General features: G+C 43.0%; 1 protein-coding gene and 1 long non-coding RNA gene across 5 annotated transcripts; one reads left to right on the plus strand and one right to left on the minus strand.

Annotated features, from left to right (window-relative positions):
• Nucleotides 1–840: 840 nt before the first annotated feature.
• LOC115594294 (uncharacterized) lies at nucleotides 841–8062 on the minus strand. 2 transcript variants are annotated; one of them, XR_003986452.1, is made up of 6 exons: nucleotides 7646–8062; nucleotides 5982–6080; nucleotides 3219–3245; nucleotides 2978–3086; nucleotides 2772–2867; nucleotides 841–2077 (listed from the first exon to the last, which is right to left on the minus strand). It is a non-coding gene; the product is annotated as an uncharacterized LOC115594294 (long non-coding RNA). The 2 variants fall into 2 exon arrangements; XR_003986451.1 differs by having other exon boundaries at nucleotides 5982–6160.
• LOC115594287 (collagen alpha-2(I) chain-like) lies at nucleotides 7232–15767 on the plus strand. Of its 3 annotated transcripts, none has more exons than XM_030438267.1 (3): nucleotides 7232–7380; nucleotides 14212–14741; nucleotides 14844–15767. In XM_030438267.1, exons 2-3 carry the CDS (start codon nucleotides 14486–14488, stop codon nucleotides 14966–14968), a joined length of 381 nt encoding a protein of 126 aa, XP_030294127.1. In that variant the 5' UTR covers nucleotides 7232–7380; nucleotides 14212–14485; the 3' UTR covers nucleotides 14969–15767. The 3 variants fall into 3 exon arrangements, with proteins under 3 accessions (XP_030294127.1, XP_030294126.1, XP_030294128.1); XM_030438266.1 differs by lacking the exon at nucleotides 7232–7380 and adding an exon at nucleotides 13278–13302; XM_030438268.1 differs by lacking the exon at nucleotides 7232–7380 and adding an exon at nucleotides 13284–13302 and having other exon boundaries at nucleotides 14212–15767.
• The last annotated feature ends 4053 nt before the right edge of the window (nucleotides 15768–19820 follow it).

The raw sequence follows: 19820 nt of genomic DNA on the forward strand, positions 1-19820 counted from the left end.
AAACCTGCTCTTTGAATATGTCAATATTATACTGTGTCTACAATTGTACCTTATGGCTCTATCGTGGACACTTTTGGCCAATTGAAACCCATGAAAACCACATTTTTTAATTCCTTGTGATTTACAGTATAAAATCATATAATTTAGGTAAAATGGCTTTCATTCTAAACTCAACACTTGAAAATTTTAGTTTTTAATATTTTTTACCAGATTGTGTCATTTGTCCATTTTTGGGCAAGGGAGCAATTTCAGTTAATATTCTTAGTTTCCACTAGGGGCGTATGATGGCTTCCTGCACTCCAATGGAGCAAATGAATGACACAATTTTGACATAGATGTGATCCTAAGGATGTCAGGTAATGATGTGTGTTTGTGCATGAAAAAAAAATGTTTAGTATTAGCAAGATAAAGTGACATAAATTACAGTGTACACTCTAAAAAATAATACTGCACAATACTTAATTAAATCTGTGAAACATTTTTACACTTAAAAATATTGAGTTGATTTGAAAGCTCTCAAATCTGTTAAAACAAAACATGAGTAATGAGTAAATCTAAGTAATATTTTCAATTAGGTCTGAATGATTTGACTTGGCACGAATACCACATAAATTGAGTAAATGTAACTGAAATACTGTGTAAACCATATAGAAAACGTGAGTAGAAAGCACTCAAGAAACGGAGTAAATATAATTAAAAATATTTGTGGGAGATAATTGCAAATTTGCTACTGACTTACTAAAAATATGTGTTGTACTGACTGATTTTTTAAACTTAATTCACTACATGCTGTATTTGATTTGAGGATATTCAGTACTATATACAAATATGAACAAGATCTCACAAAACATTAAACTTTATTTTAAAACATTTTTCCCACAGAAAATTATTTTTTTCCAGTATATGCACATACCAAATACATAAAAGTGCATTTCAACAAGGCATTTTTAAAAATACTTAGCTTGGCAACTTCTCCACAACAACTGGAGCTGTATCACAACAACAGAGGGGTTCAACTGTTCTTTTCATCTGAACCATCACCAACTAACATTTAACTCATTAACATGTCTGTCTGTCTGTCTTACAACTCAAGTTACTTGGACAAAACCTACAGCAGCACATTCAAAGCTGTTACAGGAAAGGATATTCAGGATACCCAAGATCAAACGCCTCTGAACTACAATTCTTCTTGCCAAATGGCCATGAAAAAAAAAATTAATAAATAAAAAATACATATTAAAGATGTATGTTAATACAAGGGGTAATCTTCACACTAAACACATTGATGACTAGCAGCTGGGCCTATCACAATCTGTGACACAAGGGCAAAATCATCTCCACTGCATATTTGGCTTCACATTTAGATATGACAATACGTGGGTCATCTCTTCTGCCTTTTCAAACACCTGCATTTCTTACAGTTACAGATACTCCAAACTGAAAATACAAAAACGACTTTCTCCTAAGTACAACATTTAAGTCACTGACTCGAAAATTGGATGCCTCATGCCTCACAGGAATGATTAAAAAAACTTATATAAAGAAAAAAATGCATTTTAATGCAAAATGTAAATGTACAATCAAAAAAACATCAGATCGTCTAATCAGTCAGACAACACCTGGAGGTGGTTTGACGAAATGAAGCCATAGACTGTCCAAGTTCCTGTCCAGAAGAACCTCACTAATTACTGCCGGTACAGTCTGACTTACACGCATGGTTCAGTTGGGTATGAGTCTCATCTGTGCTCATCTACCCCACAGACAACTATATCATGACATTGTTTTTCAGTCGTTGCACGTTTGTTGACAGGTTTCCAGCATCCACTTCAACAAGCATCTTTTGAAATACTTCAAAAATGTATTTCAAAGTTTTGGGGTATTCAAGGTCCAAGGCATAAGTTAGTCCAAGCAAGTAGCAGCAGGCTCTGCTGAGATCCCCAAGCTGGTTGAGTTCGATGGAACCCTCAATGACGATCCCTGCGTCCCTGACTTGTCCATCTTCATTACGCACAAGGTACAGAGCCATCGTCTCTGCTGCTAGCTCTTCTTCCACATCGGTGGCTGAATCATCAAAGTTCTGTTGATATTGTAAAGGAAACTGGTTATAGCAGGCAAGATGTCACCAAAATAAATAAATAAAAAAACTAAAAAAAATAACTACATAAATTAGCTATACAAACATCATGTTGTAAGTTATTTTAACTAGTGTATATGACAAATTTGAATGATGTGAACAGACACGTGCAAATAACAACAATAATAATACTGACTTCGCCACTAATAAAAGGTATCCGTGCGTATTCTCATTCATCCAGGTCATAACTGGACTTAGCGATATGTCTGTTGGTACCATAATGTAGTGGGGGGGCCATAAACTAGGTGGGGCCTTATGATAGCAAACAGCATACAGACACAGGTGTTGACCAGTTGTGTGTTTTTTAACCAATAGCAACTATTGAAATGAAACATTATATGTGAAGATAATTCCTCTCTGCAGATTACATCTGTTGTTAAGTGGCACTATATAAACAAAATAGATTTGAACGGAATGTCACGCCAATATGGAATTACATTCAATTTGAATAATATTTGGTCTATTAGGTTTGCAAAATCAAAACTGATTTAGATATGAGCTACATGACTAATGTTGCAGTCCTTCCTATAGACAAAAAAAAAATCAAAGTTGTTATAACTGACTGTATTCAGCGGAAACACTTTCAAATTTACAGATTACTGTAGGGAGAATGCTGAAAGTCATCTATTGCACTCACGTCAAACTCCTTGATTAAGGCACCCACATCTTCGCTGAGGTGATCGATGAGACATCGGATGAAAACTTCTCTGGTTTTCTCTATGGGAATTCCATTCTGTTAAGGACAAAATGTATTTAAACAGCTGACAAGACTCAACAGAGGAGTAAACTGAAATACCTGGAGTAGAATATTCATTTCTGTAAGATGTCTCTCTCCAGCAGCACCTTTCTTGGCTTGGAAGATGGCAAGCAGTTTAGGGGTGTAGTGGTCTAACAGGAACATGAATTTGGCCTCAAGATTTACGGTGGTAATTCGATGGAACTCAGTGTTGACCTGAAGAAAAAAAAAAAGAAAAAAGACAAAAAAGGATTTTTAGATTTAAACAATACAATTTCTGAATTTCAGCCTCTTTCCGCCCAAGGTATATTTGTGTTAAACCATGTTGGAGAAATTTGATTTTCTCACCTGTGAAGAGTGGCTCCCACACTCATTCTGTAACATAGGGACGAAATTTTCAAAACGAGAGCACAATGAAAACATGTTGCCACAGCAAGTTAAGAAACTATAGTCAATATTCCCACAATAAATTTGGAATAAATGTAGGGTATGCTTAGCTATTATTAAACAGAAACAAGTGAGTGAGACAAGAGACCTGCACTGGAAATTAAGACAGAACCCAGCCTGAGACATTCAGGTACATGGCAACTTATTTATTTCCTTGCTCGTGTTTAATCTCAATTACTTACAACTCATGTTTTATAGTATTCTTTACACCATAGAAATATTGTTTTCCTTCCTTAAAGCATATGACATTAAAAACAGAGACACGAGAGCCGAGATGCCTCACAGCAGTCGGAGGGAGGAGGTGGTGTTCATGCCGCAAAGTCAGCTGAGTCCGCACTAGCTGCAAGAATTCATACATTGTTTCACATTTCGGATAGTTTGCGTTTACAAAGCGAAGCCATCAAAACAGGCAAGGAAGCGGTGTGCCTTCTTCGACCGAGACCACCTCGTCCAGGTGGACTAGAGTCCGGTAGTTTGGTCCCTCAGAGAGGACTCGGTCGGCGTTTAGCGCCAAAAGGCAGCCAGCCGGTGTTTCGGATTAACACGCGTCTATGTTAACTGGTGACCGTGAGCCGAATGCGTCTGTGGTCGCCGTAGCTACAACAGATGTTGAAAACGGGAAGAGAAGACGTAGCTGTCCTCTGATCTGCCTCTTTGTTTAGGTTTTCTCTGTGCAAAACATACCTGATACGTGTTTGGGCTCCTGTTTGATTAAACGTGTCTAACCCTCTGTCGCTGTATCAAAGTGTCTGGTTGTTACGGAAGACGTTGTAAACAGGAAAGGGGAGAGTTGCTCTTCCTGTGAATGTGTATCTCTAATAAACCTTTATTAAAAACACCTACTCGTGTCTTCTCCCTGTTTGGGTAAACATGCATCACATAGAGGAACTATGTAACCCTTGTAAACAAAAATAAATAAATAAAAGAATTACGGGACTTGAACTCACATTCACTGAGGGAAAAAAAACACCAACGCGATAATCAATCCACTTTGCCAATCAGATCACGCAGGAGACTCGCGGTATCACCTATTTCTCTCCTCACAGCGGACACATGGCCACCTCTGGGTCGCAGGAGGAGGCCAGATCAACTTGTGACCGCAGTGTCTTTTCACCGCGTCTGTATGTGATGATTTATAACACAAATAAGCATAACCTTTATGAAATGCACATACTCATCTTTGCTGTCTATTTGAGCAAACATTCTTCACACAGAAGAACTATGGAATCCTTTTAAACGAAACAGAGAAAAAAATCAAATAAAACATGGGACTCGAACTTAGACTCAACGAGGAAAAAAAGCAATCTAACGCGTGATAACCAATCCACTATACCAGACTAACCACACTTCGAATGACAGCATAGCGTCTCAGCATAACCACAGACACCTTTTGGACACAGAGGGTGGTCAGGTCAACTTGTGACCACAGTCTCTATGCACCAAAAATATAATCAATTTATGTTAATGTCTGTAAGATTGTGTTATAGGCAGTGGCGGTTCTAGACCAGTTTTAATAGGGGAGCCAGGTTGGGGACGGCTTTTTTGTAAGGGGGCACATACAACCCGGAAAAAAAGATAAATCCCTCATTCAGACAAAACAGTGTTTACAATTTCAGCAATTTTGATTGGGTAGTAAACTGCTGAGACACTTTCATTCTGCCTTTCCCTTCAAAACAAAATCATTGCAAGAAATCTGTCATTGTATTATTGATGCAGACTCCCTGCTGGGGGGGCCACAGGGGGGTCCAGACTCTGAGTTACGGGGGCACTGGTCCCTGTTGGCCCCCCCCCAGAACCGCCCCTGGTTATAGGCCACTTTAAATGTGTAGGAATGACAGTCTTACGGCCCAAAAGATGCAACAACTGGACAATACCAAAATTTATGAAAGTTTTCCTCCTCTTTATCTGCTAAAAATATAAGATAGACCCAGTTATTTTCCATCATTCAAGCATTTTATTTCATTTTACTTCAATATAGAAAGTTTTTACCAAGAAAGACCATATTCTTTTGGAAAATCTTATTTGTGTTATAAATCATCACGGTCGCCAGTTAACATAGACGCGTGTTAATCCGAAACACCGGTGCAGAGCTAGCCTCAATCGCGCAGTCTACAGTTCTCAACGGGCTTGCAAATTAAAACGACCCGACCCGACCAGACCCACGGGTGCTTAAGCCCGGACCCGACGTGGTCTCTCTAGCACTCACTCACAGCCCGCAACCAGCCAAAAAAAAAACAACGCGGTGCAACAGTGCCCTGTGAGCTTTTATGTAAATCCGCTATTTTCGGTGCCAGTCGACACTGCACATTTTGAGCGGTGGTACACCGAGCCCCGACACTAACCCGGGTCGAGTTGGGTCGAGCCAGCCCGGCGCCTTGAGTAACGTTACTCTAACGCGGTCTGAAACCTGCAAAGTCAAGTTAGTGTGTGAAGCATCTTCAAGAGCAAAAAAAAAAAAAGGATAAATTAATTAATTAATTAGATTGTTCTATTATTATTTTTGCCCTCAAAATGAAAGAGAAGTTGCTTAACAACAAACCCACAAACATGATGATGGAAAACACGAACTGTTTATTTTTGGGGTCATGGCCTAATAAGTTTGGGAACCCTTGGCACACAAAGCAAACAGAAACAGAAAAAAAATCAGGAGCTGAGAGCACTTACTATTGGCAAAGTTTGCAAGACTGGTCACTGCATGCCATTCTTCTTGGCTTCTCAAAGAAGATCTCCTGCGCTCTTGCATAATTCATCTCGTCCACTGACCTGTTGCATTCATTTTATGGCATTTTTCTTGACGAGCAGATGTCGCTGTTTAATTTCACTTCTGGTATGTGACGCTGTTACTGTGATGATAAATGATACTTAAATATTGAATCTGTGTCTGTAATAACCACACCCTGACATGTAAATGTGACATCTGTCTTGGTTCATTTATTTTAACTTAAAATTTGGACAACTGACTGCATAATATATGAATCAGAAACAGAAATGCTTTACAGCAGCTCCCATTCAAAGTCAAGAATATGCAGAAAAATAGTAGTCGTAATAAAAATGATAATAATAAAAAAAAAAATAATAATAATAATAATAAACTATATACTGTATATGCCGCATATTTATAATAGAAGTCTACTGCAACTGTACTTTTTTTTTTTTTACCATTAAATGTTATTTTATACATTATCATATTTCATGATGTTCTGTCATGGAGTACATCACTTCACTGCTAACAGAAAAGAAAGCAGCTCACTTCCAGTTGCAGCTTCTTATCGTGATCTGCATTCTTTGTTAATTTTTTGTCATGACTGCTATTATTAGTAGGCTACTTAGACTATCAAAAATCACAGTTACATGTCAGGATGTGGTTATCATAGACAGATTCGATATTTAACTGTCATGTGTCATCACAGTAACAGCGTTACATACATTAGCAGCTGTAAACACATAAAAACATAATAAAACACATCATGTGGTCCCCTGACGCTGCACGATTTTTTTCTTCGCCTTTTTCACGTATCGCGCTTGCTTTCTGTCAGTCATCAGACTGATGATCGCCATGACTCAAGTGCAGCAAACTTTCTGTCTTAAAATATGCAGAGGAAATAGCGGGAGAAGCAGCTTCTAGATGTTTCTCTCTCGACCCCAAGAGAGTGAGAGATTGGCGAAAAAATCAAACGGAGCTTCAGCGTCTGTCCGAGGAGGACAGCAGCAGGGCCAGGCTGCCTGCTGGAGGGAGGAAGAAGGCTAACGAGGAGCCTGAGATAAACATGCGGGAATGAGTTATCAGCAAACGGGCACGCCACCAGAGAGTGTCCCGCAAAATGATCATGGCGATGGAGAAACAAAAGCAAAAGCAGAGATGAGGAGTTTGCAGCGAGTGCTGGTCGGCTGAATCGTTTCCTCCGCCGCAACAACTTCACTCGCAGAAGACAACTATTGCCCTGAAGGATGCCAGAGAATTCACCAAGAAGCTGGAGAAGTGACATTTTCATCCCGGATTTTCTAGACATTCTAGCCCGGGCGCTACAGATTTCAAGCCGGGCGGGGCGCCTGGCCAAATAAGGTCTGCAGGAAACCCTGTCAGTTACACACATTAAATGTTCGAGCTACACGATGTGACAAAGAAGCCTACGACTAACTTGGTGTAACGGCTTGAGTTGTTCATATTATGCTAACAAGGCAAATTAGCTAACTAAGCTAGCTGTAACGTCGAATGGCTTCGTCGCGATAGTAATGTTTGTCAACTGATATTTCATGCTCATGTAAGGCTTCTGTAACTAAGGAGGCTTATGAGAAATTATAAATGTGTTCAAAATTACTTAAGTTACCATCGAGTCAGGTTGAAATTCAATCCGCTGTGCCCGCCAAGCCTGCCTGCCATCATCCTTTTCAGATCTGTCCCAGAACCGTTACAGAATGATGTCAGTTCCGCTCTGTTTACTTGATTTTTTAAGTTGTTAAGTGACGTCTTAAAAAAAATTTAGTTGAGTTCTATAATAATTGCACTTATTAAAACTAATTGCTGTTCGTAGTGTATTCTCAAAAATGTTGTTGAAAAATACAGGGATTATTACAAATATTTAAACCATGTAATCTGTCAGTCAAATAGTAATTTATTTCAAAGAAATAAACTTAATTTACATGTGTATATTTCACACAAAGGTTCCTGTTGGAATTCTACTAATGAATTTTTATGTAGTCAAATCAAATAGTCATCATAATGATATTCAGCAGTTTAATCAAGCATGCATACCTATATATTACTGTCACATTTACTGGGTCCTTGAATTCTTTTTTAGAGTGTAATGAGGCGCGCGTTGATTGAGAGACAGCGAGATCCTCCCAGTGGCACTGGCAGGTAGTGGCACCACAGTGGCAGTCAGTGGCAACCTGTGGCCTGTCCGTGGCATTTCCTGGCACCCGCTCGGTGTCCAGAAACGCCTCCCTTGACTCGCTGCCAATAAGGGCGGGGCAACATTTCCTGGGATAACCCGTGTTTGTTGTTACGACTATCACTTCCGCCATGGAGTCATGATGATTTCAAAATAAAAGCATAAGGGGAAAATCCGCTGCTCGTTTACTTATTTTAGTGTACAACGTTTTGCACAATTTCTCTCTGTTTTGTACTTCTTGATTTTATCTAAATATATATTAATATCTGTTTCATAGCGTAAATGTGAATGTAAAATACTGTACATATTGTACTATTCTTAATCTTATATTTAATCTTTCCCTGTGTTTATATTATTCTTATCCTTTCTTATCTTAAGCAGCGACACAGTGACAATAGACGTGTTGGAAATATTCCTAGTATGAAATACAATTTCAAAAATATATTAATCAACAGTTGCTATGCAGTTCCACAACATGCTATGGGATGCCACAGAATGCCAGAGCCTGCCAGAGCCTGCCACTACATGCCACAGAATGCCAGAGCCTGCCAGAGCCTGCCACTACATGCCACAGAATGCCAGAGCCTGCCAGAGCCTGCCACAACATGCCACAGAATGCCAGAGCCTGCCAGAGCCTGCCACTACATGCCACAGAATGCCAGAGCCTGCCAGAGCCTGCCACTACATGCCACAGAATGCCACAGCCTGCCAGAGCCTGCCACAACATGCCACAGAATGCCACAACATGCCACAGAATGCCACTACATGCCACAGAATGCCAGAGCCTGCCAGAGCCTGCCACTACATGCCACAGAATGCCAGAGCCTGCCACAACATGCCACAGAATGCCAGAGCCTGCCACAACATGCCACAGAATGCCACTACATGCCACAGAATGCCAGAGCCTGCCAGAGCCTGCCACTACATGCCACAGAATGCCAGAGCCTGCCAGAGCCTGCCACTACATGCCACAGAATGCCAGAGCCTGCCAGAGCCTGCCACAACATGCCACAGAATGCCACAGCCTGCCAGAGCCTGCCACAACATGCCACAACATGCCACAGCCTGCCACAACATGCCACAGAATGCCACAGAATGCCAGAGCCTGCCACAACATGCCACAGAATGCCACTACATGCCACAGAATGCCAGAGCCTGCCAGAGCCTGCCACAACATGCCACAGAATGCCACTACATGCCACAGAATGCCAGAGCCTGCCACAACATGCCACAGAATGCCAGAGCCTGCCACAACATGCCACAGAATGCCACAGAATGCCACAGAATGCCAGACCCTGCTTAATACTTATTAAACTTCAGAGAATATACCTGTGTTGCCCTCCCCCCCCCTCTTTTGCACTGGGCACGCAGTGTCAATTGAACGGTGTCAAGAACCCCCTTTATTTCTACTCCAGGTTGTACGTTGGGGCGGGCGGGCGCGGGAGGGGGGTTTGAACTTTAAGTGCGTGTGAATGTATATTTATAGTTATACCCTTTGGATCAAATGCAGTGGTTTTTATGAAGCAGATCTACAACAGACAGATTTTCTTTGAAAGGCATTTACAGACAACATAAATTGGGCAAATGAGAGTGAGAGTGTGGATTCTCAAAATGTAGCTATATTTAAAAATATGTGCAAATACATTAAGTTAAAAGCCATGTTAACGCTGAATGTCATTTACTGTGTTTAGTAATACTCTGATGCAAGGAGTCTCCCTACACCTACAATAAACAACTAGGCTAATTACACTCATCATACCACTACTCAGTGTTGGGGAGTAACGAATTACATGTAACGACGTTACGTAATTTAATTACAAAATGTACGTAATTGTAATCCGTTGCATTACTGGGAGAAAATATGTAATTAAATTACAGTTGCTTTTGGAAATTTCAATGATTACAACTTAAGTTTCATTTGAAAAATCGCCGCAAAAGCTTGGATCTATCAAATAGTTTTTCGCCCCCCTGGATTCATGTCAAACCGCACGGCGGCAGACTCACTCAGCAGCAACAGTGTAGGCGGCACACAATATGTTCCTGGGCTGGAAATACAAAAAACACTTAATACAGACAGAAGTCAGGCTTCCCTGTATAGAAAGCTGGCTCTACCCCGGCTAGACCACCATGGTAACTTATGCTTAGCTCATAACCTGGTCCCGACCAGGTTCTGTTCAGAGTTTAATCATAAAATCGGCTATAAAAGCGCTGCTGTTTCACTATTTAACTCATTTACAGCTGGCGCCACCTTTACTTTGAAAGTCCAGTGGAGCTGGATCAGAACGGAGCATTTGTACGGAGGGAGAGATCGCGCTGATCCGCTGCTGGTTACTTTCTCTCCGCGTCTCCGCCTACAGATGTTCAGCTGAGGGGATACGCTGCTCAGCTGATGATCCGACTCGCGTCAGGAGGTCATTTATAAGACTATAGCCTGTTTACTTTATATACAGTCAGTCACCACTGAAAGAAGTTGTGCGCTCACAGCAGGACAGATAATTTAACTTAATGTGGCCATGAATAAATTAATTGTTTCGCCTGTTATGTGTTGCCCAAACGCAAATCTTGAGTAGGTCTACCAGAGACTTTCTACTAGAAGGACTTTGGGTCTACTCTGTTTTCTTACATTTAAAAAGGTCTTCGTACAGAGACAACATGAGATTTGCTTGTAGCTACAGCACCTAAAAAACCCACTGTAACCTATTTTCATATGCACACCAGCCTCGCTTTCAATAAAACACCACTGGCATTTTATAATTTCGATCAGTGAAATATATGAAAACAATATTTAACGCAGTTTAAAACAGCAGTTGTTGTGGCTCTAAAGCTTCATATTTAAAAGCAGCTCAATGTAGAGCTGTCAGAAATTAAAATCAGCCTCCTCTTGTCATATTTGCAGCAACACTGTTGCTTCAGGCTGTGATCAGGCTTTTTGTATCGCTCATACACTCTTAATTAAAACAATCTGCTCCTCTTGGCTGAAATGAGCCCGTTGTCGCTCCATTTAGTGAGGAAGTGAGCCTCCTTTAGTGCAGGCCTAAGGTCAGACTCATACTATATGGTTAAACCTTTGAACTGAAAGGTTTATCACACTATAGGTCTTAAAATGTGAAAATGGTTAGCAGTTGAGAGATTTCATTCAAAATTAAGAAAAGTAATCAAAATGTAATCAAATGTAATTAGTTACATTACTTTGAGAAAGTAATTGAAATAGTTACACTACTATTACATTTTCAACAGGGTAACTTGTAATTGTAACCAACTACATTTCCAAAGTAATCTTCCCAACACTGCCACTACTAATATAAGGAGAAGCTGATGAACAAGACTAACACAAGTTTTACATTTAATAGTATTATTAATGATAATACAGATGATATTCAATGAACATAAAGAGGAAAATAGCACTTAAGGCAACTGGCTGTGGGATTCTGTGGCAGGCTGTGGCATTCTGTGGCAGGCTGTGGCATGTTGTGGCATGTTGTGGCAGGCTCTGGCAGGCTCTGGCAGGCTGTGGCATTCTGTGGCATGTTGTGGCAGGCTCTGGCATTCTGTGGCATGTAGTGGCAGGCTCTGGCAGGCTCTGGCAGGCTCTGGCATGTAGTGGCAGGCTCTGGCAGGCTCTGGCATTCTGTGGCATGTAGTGGCAGGCTCTGGCAGGCTCTGGCAGGCCCTGGCAGGCTCTGGCATTCTGTGGCATGTAGTGGCAGGCTCTGGCATTCTGTGGCATGTAGTGGCATTCTGTGGCATGTTGTGGCAGGCTCTGGCAGGCTCTGGCAGGCTGTGGCATTCTGTGGCATGTTGTGGCAGGCTCTGGCATTCTGTGGCATGTAGTGGCAGGCTCTGGCAGGCTCTGGCAGGCTCTGGCATGTAGTGGCAGGCTCTGGCAGGCTCTGGCATTCTGTGGCATGTAGTGGCAGGCTCTGGCAGGCTCTGGCAGGCCCTGGCAGGCTCTGGCATTCTGTGGCATGTAGTGGCAGGCTCTGGCAGGCTCTGGCATTCTGTGGCATGTAGTGGCATTCTGTGGCATGTTGTGGCAGGCTCTGGCAGGCTCTGGCATTCTGTGGCATGTTGTGGCAGGCTCTGGCAGGCTCTGGCATTCTGTGGCATGTAGTGGCAGGCTCTGGCAGGCTCTGGCATTCTGTGGCATGTAGTGGCAGGCTCTGGCAGGCTCTGGCATTCTGTGGCATGTTGTGGCAGGCTCTGGCAGGCTCTGGCATTCTGTGGCATGTAGTGGCAGGCTCTGGCAGGCTCTGGCATTCTGTGGCATGTAGTGGCAGGCTCTGGCAGGCTCTGGCATTCTGTGGCATCCCATAGCATGTTGTGGAACTGCATAGCAACTGTTGATTAATATATTTTTGAAATTGTATTTCATACTAGGAATATTTCCAACACGTCTATTGTCACTGTGTCGCTGCTTAAGATAAGAAAGGATAAGAATAATATAAACACAGGGAAAGATTAAATATAAGATTAAGAATAGTACAATATGTACAGTATTTTACATTCACATTTACGCTATGAAACAGATATTAATATATATTTAGATAAAATCAAGAAGTACAAAACAGAGAGAAATTGTGCAAAACGTTGTACACTAAAATAAGTAAACGAGCAGCGGATTTTCCCCTTATGCTTTTATTTTGAAATCATCATGACTCCATGGCGGAAGTGATAGTCGTAACAACAAACACGGGTTATCCCAGGAAATGTTGCCCCGCCCTTATTGGCAGCGAGTCAAGGGAGGCGTTTCTGGACACCGAGCGGGTGCCAGGAAATGCCACGGACAGGCCACAGGTTGCCACTGACTGCCACTGACTGCCACTGTGGTGCCACTACCTGCCAGTGCCACTGGGAGGATCTCGGTGCTGCTGGGTTGATTGGCCGCAGGAAGGACAGAGCCGGAATGGGGGGCGAGCCTGCATGCACACACAGACTCCAAAACATAAACAGCCCCCTGTCATGGTGCATACACTAAATGACGAACCTTACGGAATTCAGGCATTTATGTACGAGCCGAAGTCGGAAACCGAACGGGAGAGAGAAGAGGCAGAGACGGTGGAAGAGACACGTTTACAGCAGGATGTCTCTGAATGGTAAATTCTTTTTTTTCCGTCTTACTTTTCACACTCGTGTTTTACATGTAAGACCTGAGTTTTAATGCTGGCGGTGACGATGTATGGCGTGAAAATGACAGAGAAATAAGCAGATTCGGCGTGCTCACTCTGGCTGAGTGGTAACGTCACCACAGGAGCAGAGTCAAAATCTCGTGCTTTAGGAACGCGCACTACTGTGCGCTATTCCTGTTCGGAAAAAGAGCCAAAGCGAAAAAAATAAGCCACTTTCAAACTCCAGCTTTTCAGGCAAGTTTCAACAGAGGTCCAACACCAATATGCATGACTTGACGAGAGAAATTGCGATTTCCGGGTGATGACTCCTTTAAGAAAAACAAAAAACGACCCCAAATCACAGAGATGCCGATTCGCATGGGACTAATATTATCACATGACCTCTGTGTTTGGCGAAATATGATAGGTAGTTTGAGGTAGAATTTTTACTTTACAAATTACGGACATGGCAGATTCGCACGGGATTTTGATCAGAGAAGACCTCTGCAAATATTACAAATTACTCGAGGTCCCCAGGTTATACTAGTCCTGTGCGAATAGGGCTTTTGTCAATCAGAAAAAGCTGCATTCCATCAATACACAAATTGTCTTTGATGCACGTTACAATATACTGGACATTGTTGTGATGTCAGGATCAACACACGATTCCCAAATTTTAATAGAGAGTGATTTGACGCAGCTTTTCGTGCAATTCACATTTTTCATCGCAATCTTCTAATTTGTATTTTTTTTGGCGGGGGCGGGGGGCGCACTTAATTCTCCTCATAAATACATTTCTTTATCCAATATCTTTTTATAGGCTTTGTCATGGGCTTGTAGGCAACTTTCTTATTTTCACTTCCTGCATTGCGTAACGTAAATGGCCGCGTTTCCCAGATTCGATTCGGTGTGAAGATATATACCCCCATGGAGCACCGGGTGGGACGACCCTCACTCCCGACGAGGAGAAAGTCCTCTCCATCATCAGGAAGACGGCCTCTGAAGGCATTAGTGGGGGCATCGATGTTCAGGGGGACGAGGGGCTCTCAGAAAGTGAGGATGAAGAGGAGCCATCCGGGAGCGGAGCAGGGACGTGCATGCCCCCAGGAGAGATCGACCCCCACAACCGTGCCCTGTCCCTGTGCGCCAACCAGCAGGGCCCGGTGTCCGCATGCGGGGAGGCGTAACAGGGCGGCCCGCAATAACGACCTGCACCTGCAGCGAGACGCTGGTGCGCATGGAGAGGAAGAAGTTGGTGGTGCTGCGGGGGATAGAGGGCCAACTCGAACGACAAACTGCCCTGCAGGAAGAGATGGTCCGGATAAAGCAGGAGAGGTTGGAGCTGCACCGGAGACAGCTGGTGCTTGCCGAGGCGCAGTTCAACCGTCCCTTCATCTCGGTTCCAATCATCCTTCCCCAGGATTCAGGTGTGGGGCATTTCTATTTTTTATCTGCATTACGCAATGTATCCCGTTCAGTTTCATTAATCAATCTCCCTTCATTGCTCCTACCAAACACTCCTCTGCCAGCCTTCTGCCCCACAGCTGAGTTGGCCCACATGAAGCTGTCGTGTGTGCCTCCTGGCCACCTGGCGACGATGTCAGTGATGAGGCCATTGTGGTCCACCACCACCTGGGTGTTGATGGCCGCGTAGTGCTTTCTGCCGATCGAGCACAGATCCACCAGGGAGGGATTGTGGATTGGAATGACGGTGCCATCCACCACACCCGGGGGATCCCAGCCACTGCGTGGAACCCTTGGTGGACCTGGCGGACCTCGTCCCATGTGGAGGGCATCTTTATGTGGGTCCGGGCATGGCGCAGGAGAATCGGTGTCACAGCTGCCACACTCCGTGACACCGATGCCTTGCTGAGGCCGGTGCCGTCCCCCACCACCTCCAGGAAGCTCCCCACTGCGTAAAAACGCAGCACAGCCAGGAGCTGCACCTCCGGGCTAAGGGGAAATTTGCAGCGGGTTGCTCGGTCTGACAGCACGTCCAGTGGGGAGAAGTGCTGACGCACGTATGCATTTATGTAAACTGTCTGGCTTTTTGTATGTGTCGTGCTATAAACTCATATATGCAGATGTGTGTGTGGGAAAACTAAAACGTGTAATTCAATAAAAAGTTTTTTTTTTTTTTCTTCTCTACTATTAGCCTATGTTTCTTGCACCAGTGGTCCGCAGGATATAAATTTCCCTGACGCGGCTTGATCACTGAGCATTTGGTCGCTAAGAAGGCTGTTAAGAGTGGGTCAGCTCGATCTTACATTTCCTTCTTAGTGAAAGATCTTCTTAAGCTAAGAGCGACTCTGGGAAACACATCCTTCTTTCACAGCGTTCTTAAGAGCGCTCCTAAGAAGATCTTAGCACTTAAGGCCCCCACACACCGCCCAGACGTCCAACTGCCTTATCCGACCACTCTGTTGCCTCTTGTCTGACCCGTTCGGCAGAAAAGTTGCATTGAACACACCGCTTCGACGTGCTGCCTCCGCCACAGTAGCGTGTACGTTCTGCGCTTGCGCGAGATGCAATAAGCGGGTGGCGCTTGTGTTGTGAGTTGTAAACGAGAACCTTATGCACGCAACTCTCTTTACTTTCGATCAAAACGAAACTTAACTATTTCCGATAAAAAACAGCTGCATACCAAACATGCAGCGAGGCATTATCCGACGAACAAGAATTAATTCGTCCTGAACGGACGTAACAACTAGTCTGGTGCCACTACTGCAAAACATGAAAACGGGGAATGACGGAACGGAGTACATAGAAAAACAAAGCGCACACAGTAGTCCGTCCCTCCCCTGATTCGCCAGCACACCGCCAATCAGAACGGCCATTCAGCTGGCACACAACCAATCAGAGGATCCAATGGCTCAGACGTCCGACGGCCCTCCTCCTCAGACTTCGCATGCTCAGTCGGATCCGACAACGTCCGCGCGGCTCCGAAAGCTTCCGACGCAGCTGAACACACCAAACATATGTGTTCCCGACCTCGTCCGAGCCTCTCCAAACGCTTCAGACATCCAACGGTTGGGCTGGTGTGTTCCTGCCTTTAAGAGCTTCTTAACGAATCTGGGAAACGCGGCCAATGACTTTTCAATGGGCTGCCCTGTCACTCATCAACCAATCACCGTTGTCAACGCTTCTAAGTGCATCCTTATAAAATGACGTCATCCATAGCAACAGAGAGTTACTTCTAGTTTAGGAGTTCAATGTTTTCATAACTAAAAGTAGGTCTCAGTGGCTTTGTGAATTACTTTTAAGAAACGACTCCTACATAAAAACTTTAAGTCCGATTTAGGAGTACTTCTAACGTTAAGATAAAAGTCTTTGTGAATACGGGTCCAGATTAATACCAAAGGATTAATCCTCCGGATTCCCTACCTTTATTAGTGTGCACGTGTTTTTGAGATGGTACTATCATTTCTCTATAGTTGTTGGGACAGTGGGTAACAGTATCAACTTTACACCATGTTTCCTGTAGAATGATGATATCAGTGACTATAAGGTTTGCTCTAAATTCTGGTGCCAAACTCTTCAGCCCGAAGGTTGAAGATTTTAGGCCCTGTATATTCCACATGCATATTGAAAGGGATTTCATTGTATAAGACAGGTGACGGGAAGAAAAGCAAATAGTTGAAAACAATTGAAAATAATTGGACTGTCAAGAGAGTCAAACACTGAATTGTATAAATGTAACATGTATGTACAATATCTAAGTATTTTTTTCAATAAAATATTTATAGGCATTCTTTACCTCTTCAGAGGTTTTGTGTGTGTGTGTGTGTGCGTGCGTGCGTGTGTGCGTGCGTGCGTGTGTGCGTGCGTGTGCGTGTGTGTCTGGACACTAGTTCAGTTTGTTGCAGATGTACTGAAGGAGTTGTTTAATCTCGTTCATCCCTTCTCGGTCCACTCGTCCTTGGTGATTTGGTAAATATGCCCACTGCCTGCTTTCTCTCTCTCTCTCTCTCTCTCTCTCTCTCTCCCTCTCTCTCTCTCTCTCTCTCTCTCTCCACTTCATGTCGTTTCCTTTTTAAAACGCTGGCACTCGAGGCAGCTCATGTTTGGTAGAGATCAGGTTCTCCCTGCAGGTCCTTAACGAACACATAAATAAATTGAAATAATGTTATTTGTTTAAATCTTAATTTATTTAAAACTGAGTGAGCACTTTCTATCTATTGATCGCGCAGCAGCTGTAGGCCTACACACACAGCGCTGTCCACGGTGTTGTGACCGACTCCTTAACCGACTATAAGCACTGATGCGGAGAGTTTTCTATCATGCTCACGGGCTCAAAGAGAGACAGATGCACACAAGCCCAATGACTGCAGGGTCTCTAAAATATTGGCAAAATGCATTTTTTCCCCATGCATTTCCTTTTTGTTTTGTTTTTTGTTTTTTGGGATTGTCATAATCATGGACCATTTGTAAAATTAGGCTATTTTTAATGTATGATTTGCGCATCACTATTTCACTTTAATAAAGATACCGACCTGCATGCAATTGTTGTCCTCACCAAACTAAAAACGCGCTGGAGCATGCGATGTTTTGCAGTCATCTTATCTAAAAGACAACAGGGAAACCGGAAATTTCGGATTTCAAAAGAGATCGAAGACGAATAACCCTGAGGAGCAGCAAGAGGCGAGTTCTTCGTCAGATTCTAGGATGAGGACCGACACCACCGCTGCACCTGCGGACCTGCGGGGACTGCTGCCGGTGAAAGGCAGCCAACAGCCGGGCCCGGGGTGACCATGATACAGGACGAGCTGACAGAGGCTGGTTAAAGACAGCTCAGAGGCCGCTGATGATGGTGACTCCACCTGCATCTCTCTCCCTGCTAACTGGACCAGCCAGCAGTGGAGAGAATACCTCGCATACCTCATTATGTGTGATGTAAGAGGGAAAGGAGACGTGGACAATGTATTATTAGACATTACAGAACTGAAAAAAGATCCGGAATCCATTTACACCGGTTTGAGACAGAGTTTGCGCCAAGCGGTAAGGGCTAATCTGTATAAACTGTATTATTAATTGTTGGCACTGTGTTGTATGATGTTGCTGAGGATCGGATCTCTGGTAGGCAGCATGTAATGCTCGCCAATGTAATAATGTCCTCAAACGTAATAAACCACAAAAGGTAATACAAATCTGCAGTATTTAATGTAGCCAATAAACCCACAAATGTAATCCATTTTCCACAAACGTAATAGCCGCTGCCTACTACAAACGTAACATGCGATTTCCCACAAATGCAGTTATTACGTTAGACTTGGCAGGTAGTGATGCGTCAGGGCTTCTTTGGTTCAGCACCGCGGACAGCGGAGAGAGAGATGATCCTCATTAACAAGAAGTATTTTGCTTATGCAAAGAAATAAATATGTTTAACACTAGAAGGGCCTGAACTCCAACACTGCTAGAACAGCCGTAAACGGTCATTTTGACCGCTAGATTTAAACTCTATTATCTCTCATGTAAATACCCGAATGAGTGATGAATGCATTCATTGTGTCATGATATTTTTATTAAAAAACGAAAAAAAAAAGAATAGAATTAGCCTACTTTACTTTAAAATGTAAATTTTAACAAGTTTAATTATACATTTATCAATATTAATATCATGCATATAGTAAACCGTAATTATTGCATTTACATAAGATTTTAATAGAGAAAACTCAGAACACAAACGTTTTATTTTAACAATTAATAATATAAATTAAAACAACACGTTTTATTCTGTTTGCAGCTCTTTCGGACCGACACTGTTGATGCGTGTTATAGTATTTCAGAGGTTATTTTGCGCATGTTAATGCGGACTTTATTCCTTGTAGCCAGACTGGTATGTTTTGGTTTCGATTTAGATTTGATGCGTGTGTGGAGGCTGGATGTGATATGTGCTTATCAGGGGCGGCTGGTATGTATGGGCTAACAGGGCTAAGCCCTCCCTACCTTCTACAGTAAAAATGAAAAAATATTATTAAAAACCTTCGAACATATTCATTTTGAATTTTGGTTGAACCCAAAGCAACAACAGCACCAAAAAGTGGCAGAAAAAACCCAGGATATATGATATATCTTGGGTTTTTTCCTGTGAATGGGCTAAATGTATTCAGCCCAAGCACAGTAGCAAGCTTCCATTCACTTTTGATTGACAGGTGTCGTGACACGCCCCCATTTGGGCTAAATTCATTCAGCCCAAACTCAGTAGGGTAAGCTTCCATTGACGTTTGATTGACAGGTGCCCTGCCACGCCCCCTTAATATGCTGCCCATTTGGGCTAAATTAATTCAGCCCAAAGGCTGACCTTCGGCCAATCACAGTGCGGTAGCAACAGTACAGTGACCTTCGACCTATCACAGCAGTACAGTGACCTTCGACCTATCACAGCGGGGTAGCAACAGTACAGTGACCTTCGACCTATCACAGCGGGGTAGCAACAGTACAGTGACCTTCAACCTGTCACAGCGCAGTTCTAGTTCGTAGTAGAAGTTGGAGAGCATGAAGAGAGC

Source organism: Sparus aurata, chromosome 13 (genome assembly GCF_900880675.1).
Source record: "Sparus aurata chromosome 13, fSpaAur1.1, whole genome shotgun sequence".
NCBI classification, from domain to species: Eukaryota; Metazoa; Chordata; class Actinopteri; order Spariformes; family Sparidae; genus Sparus; species Sparus aurata.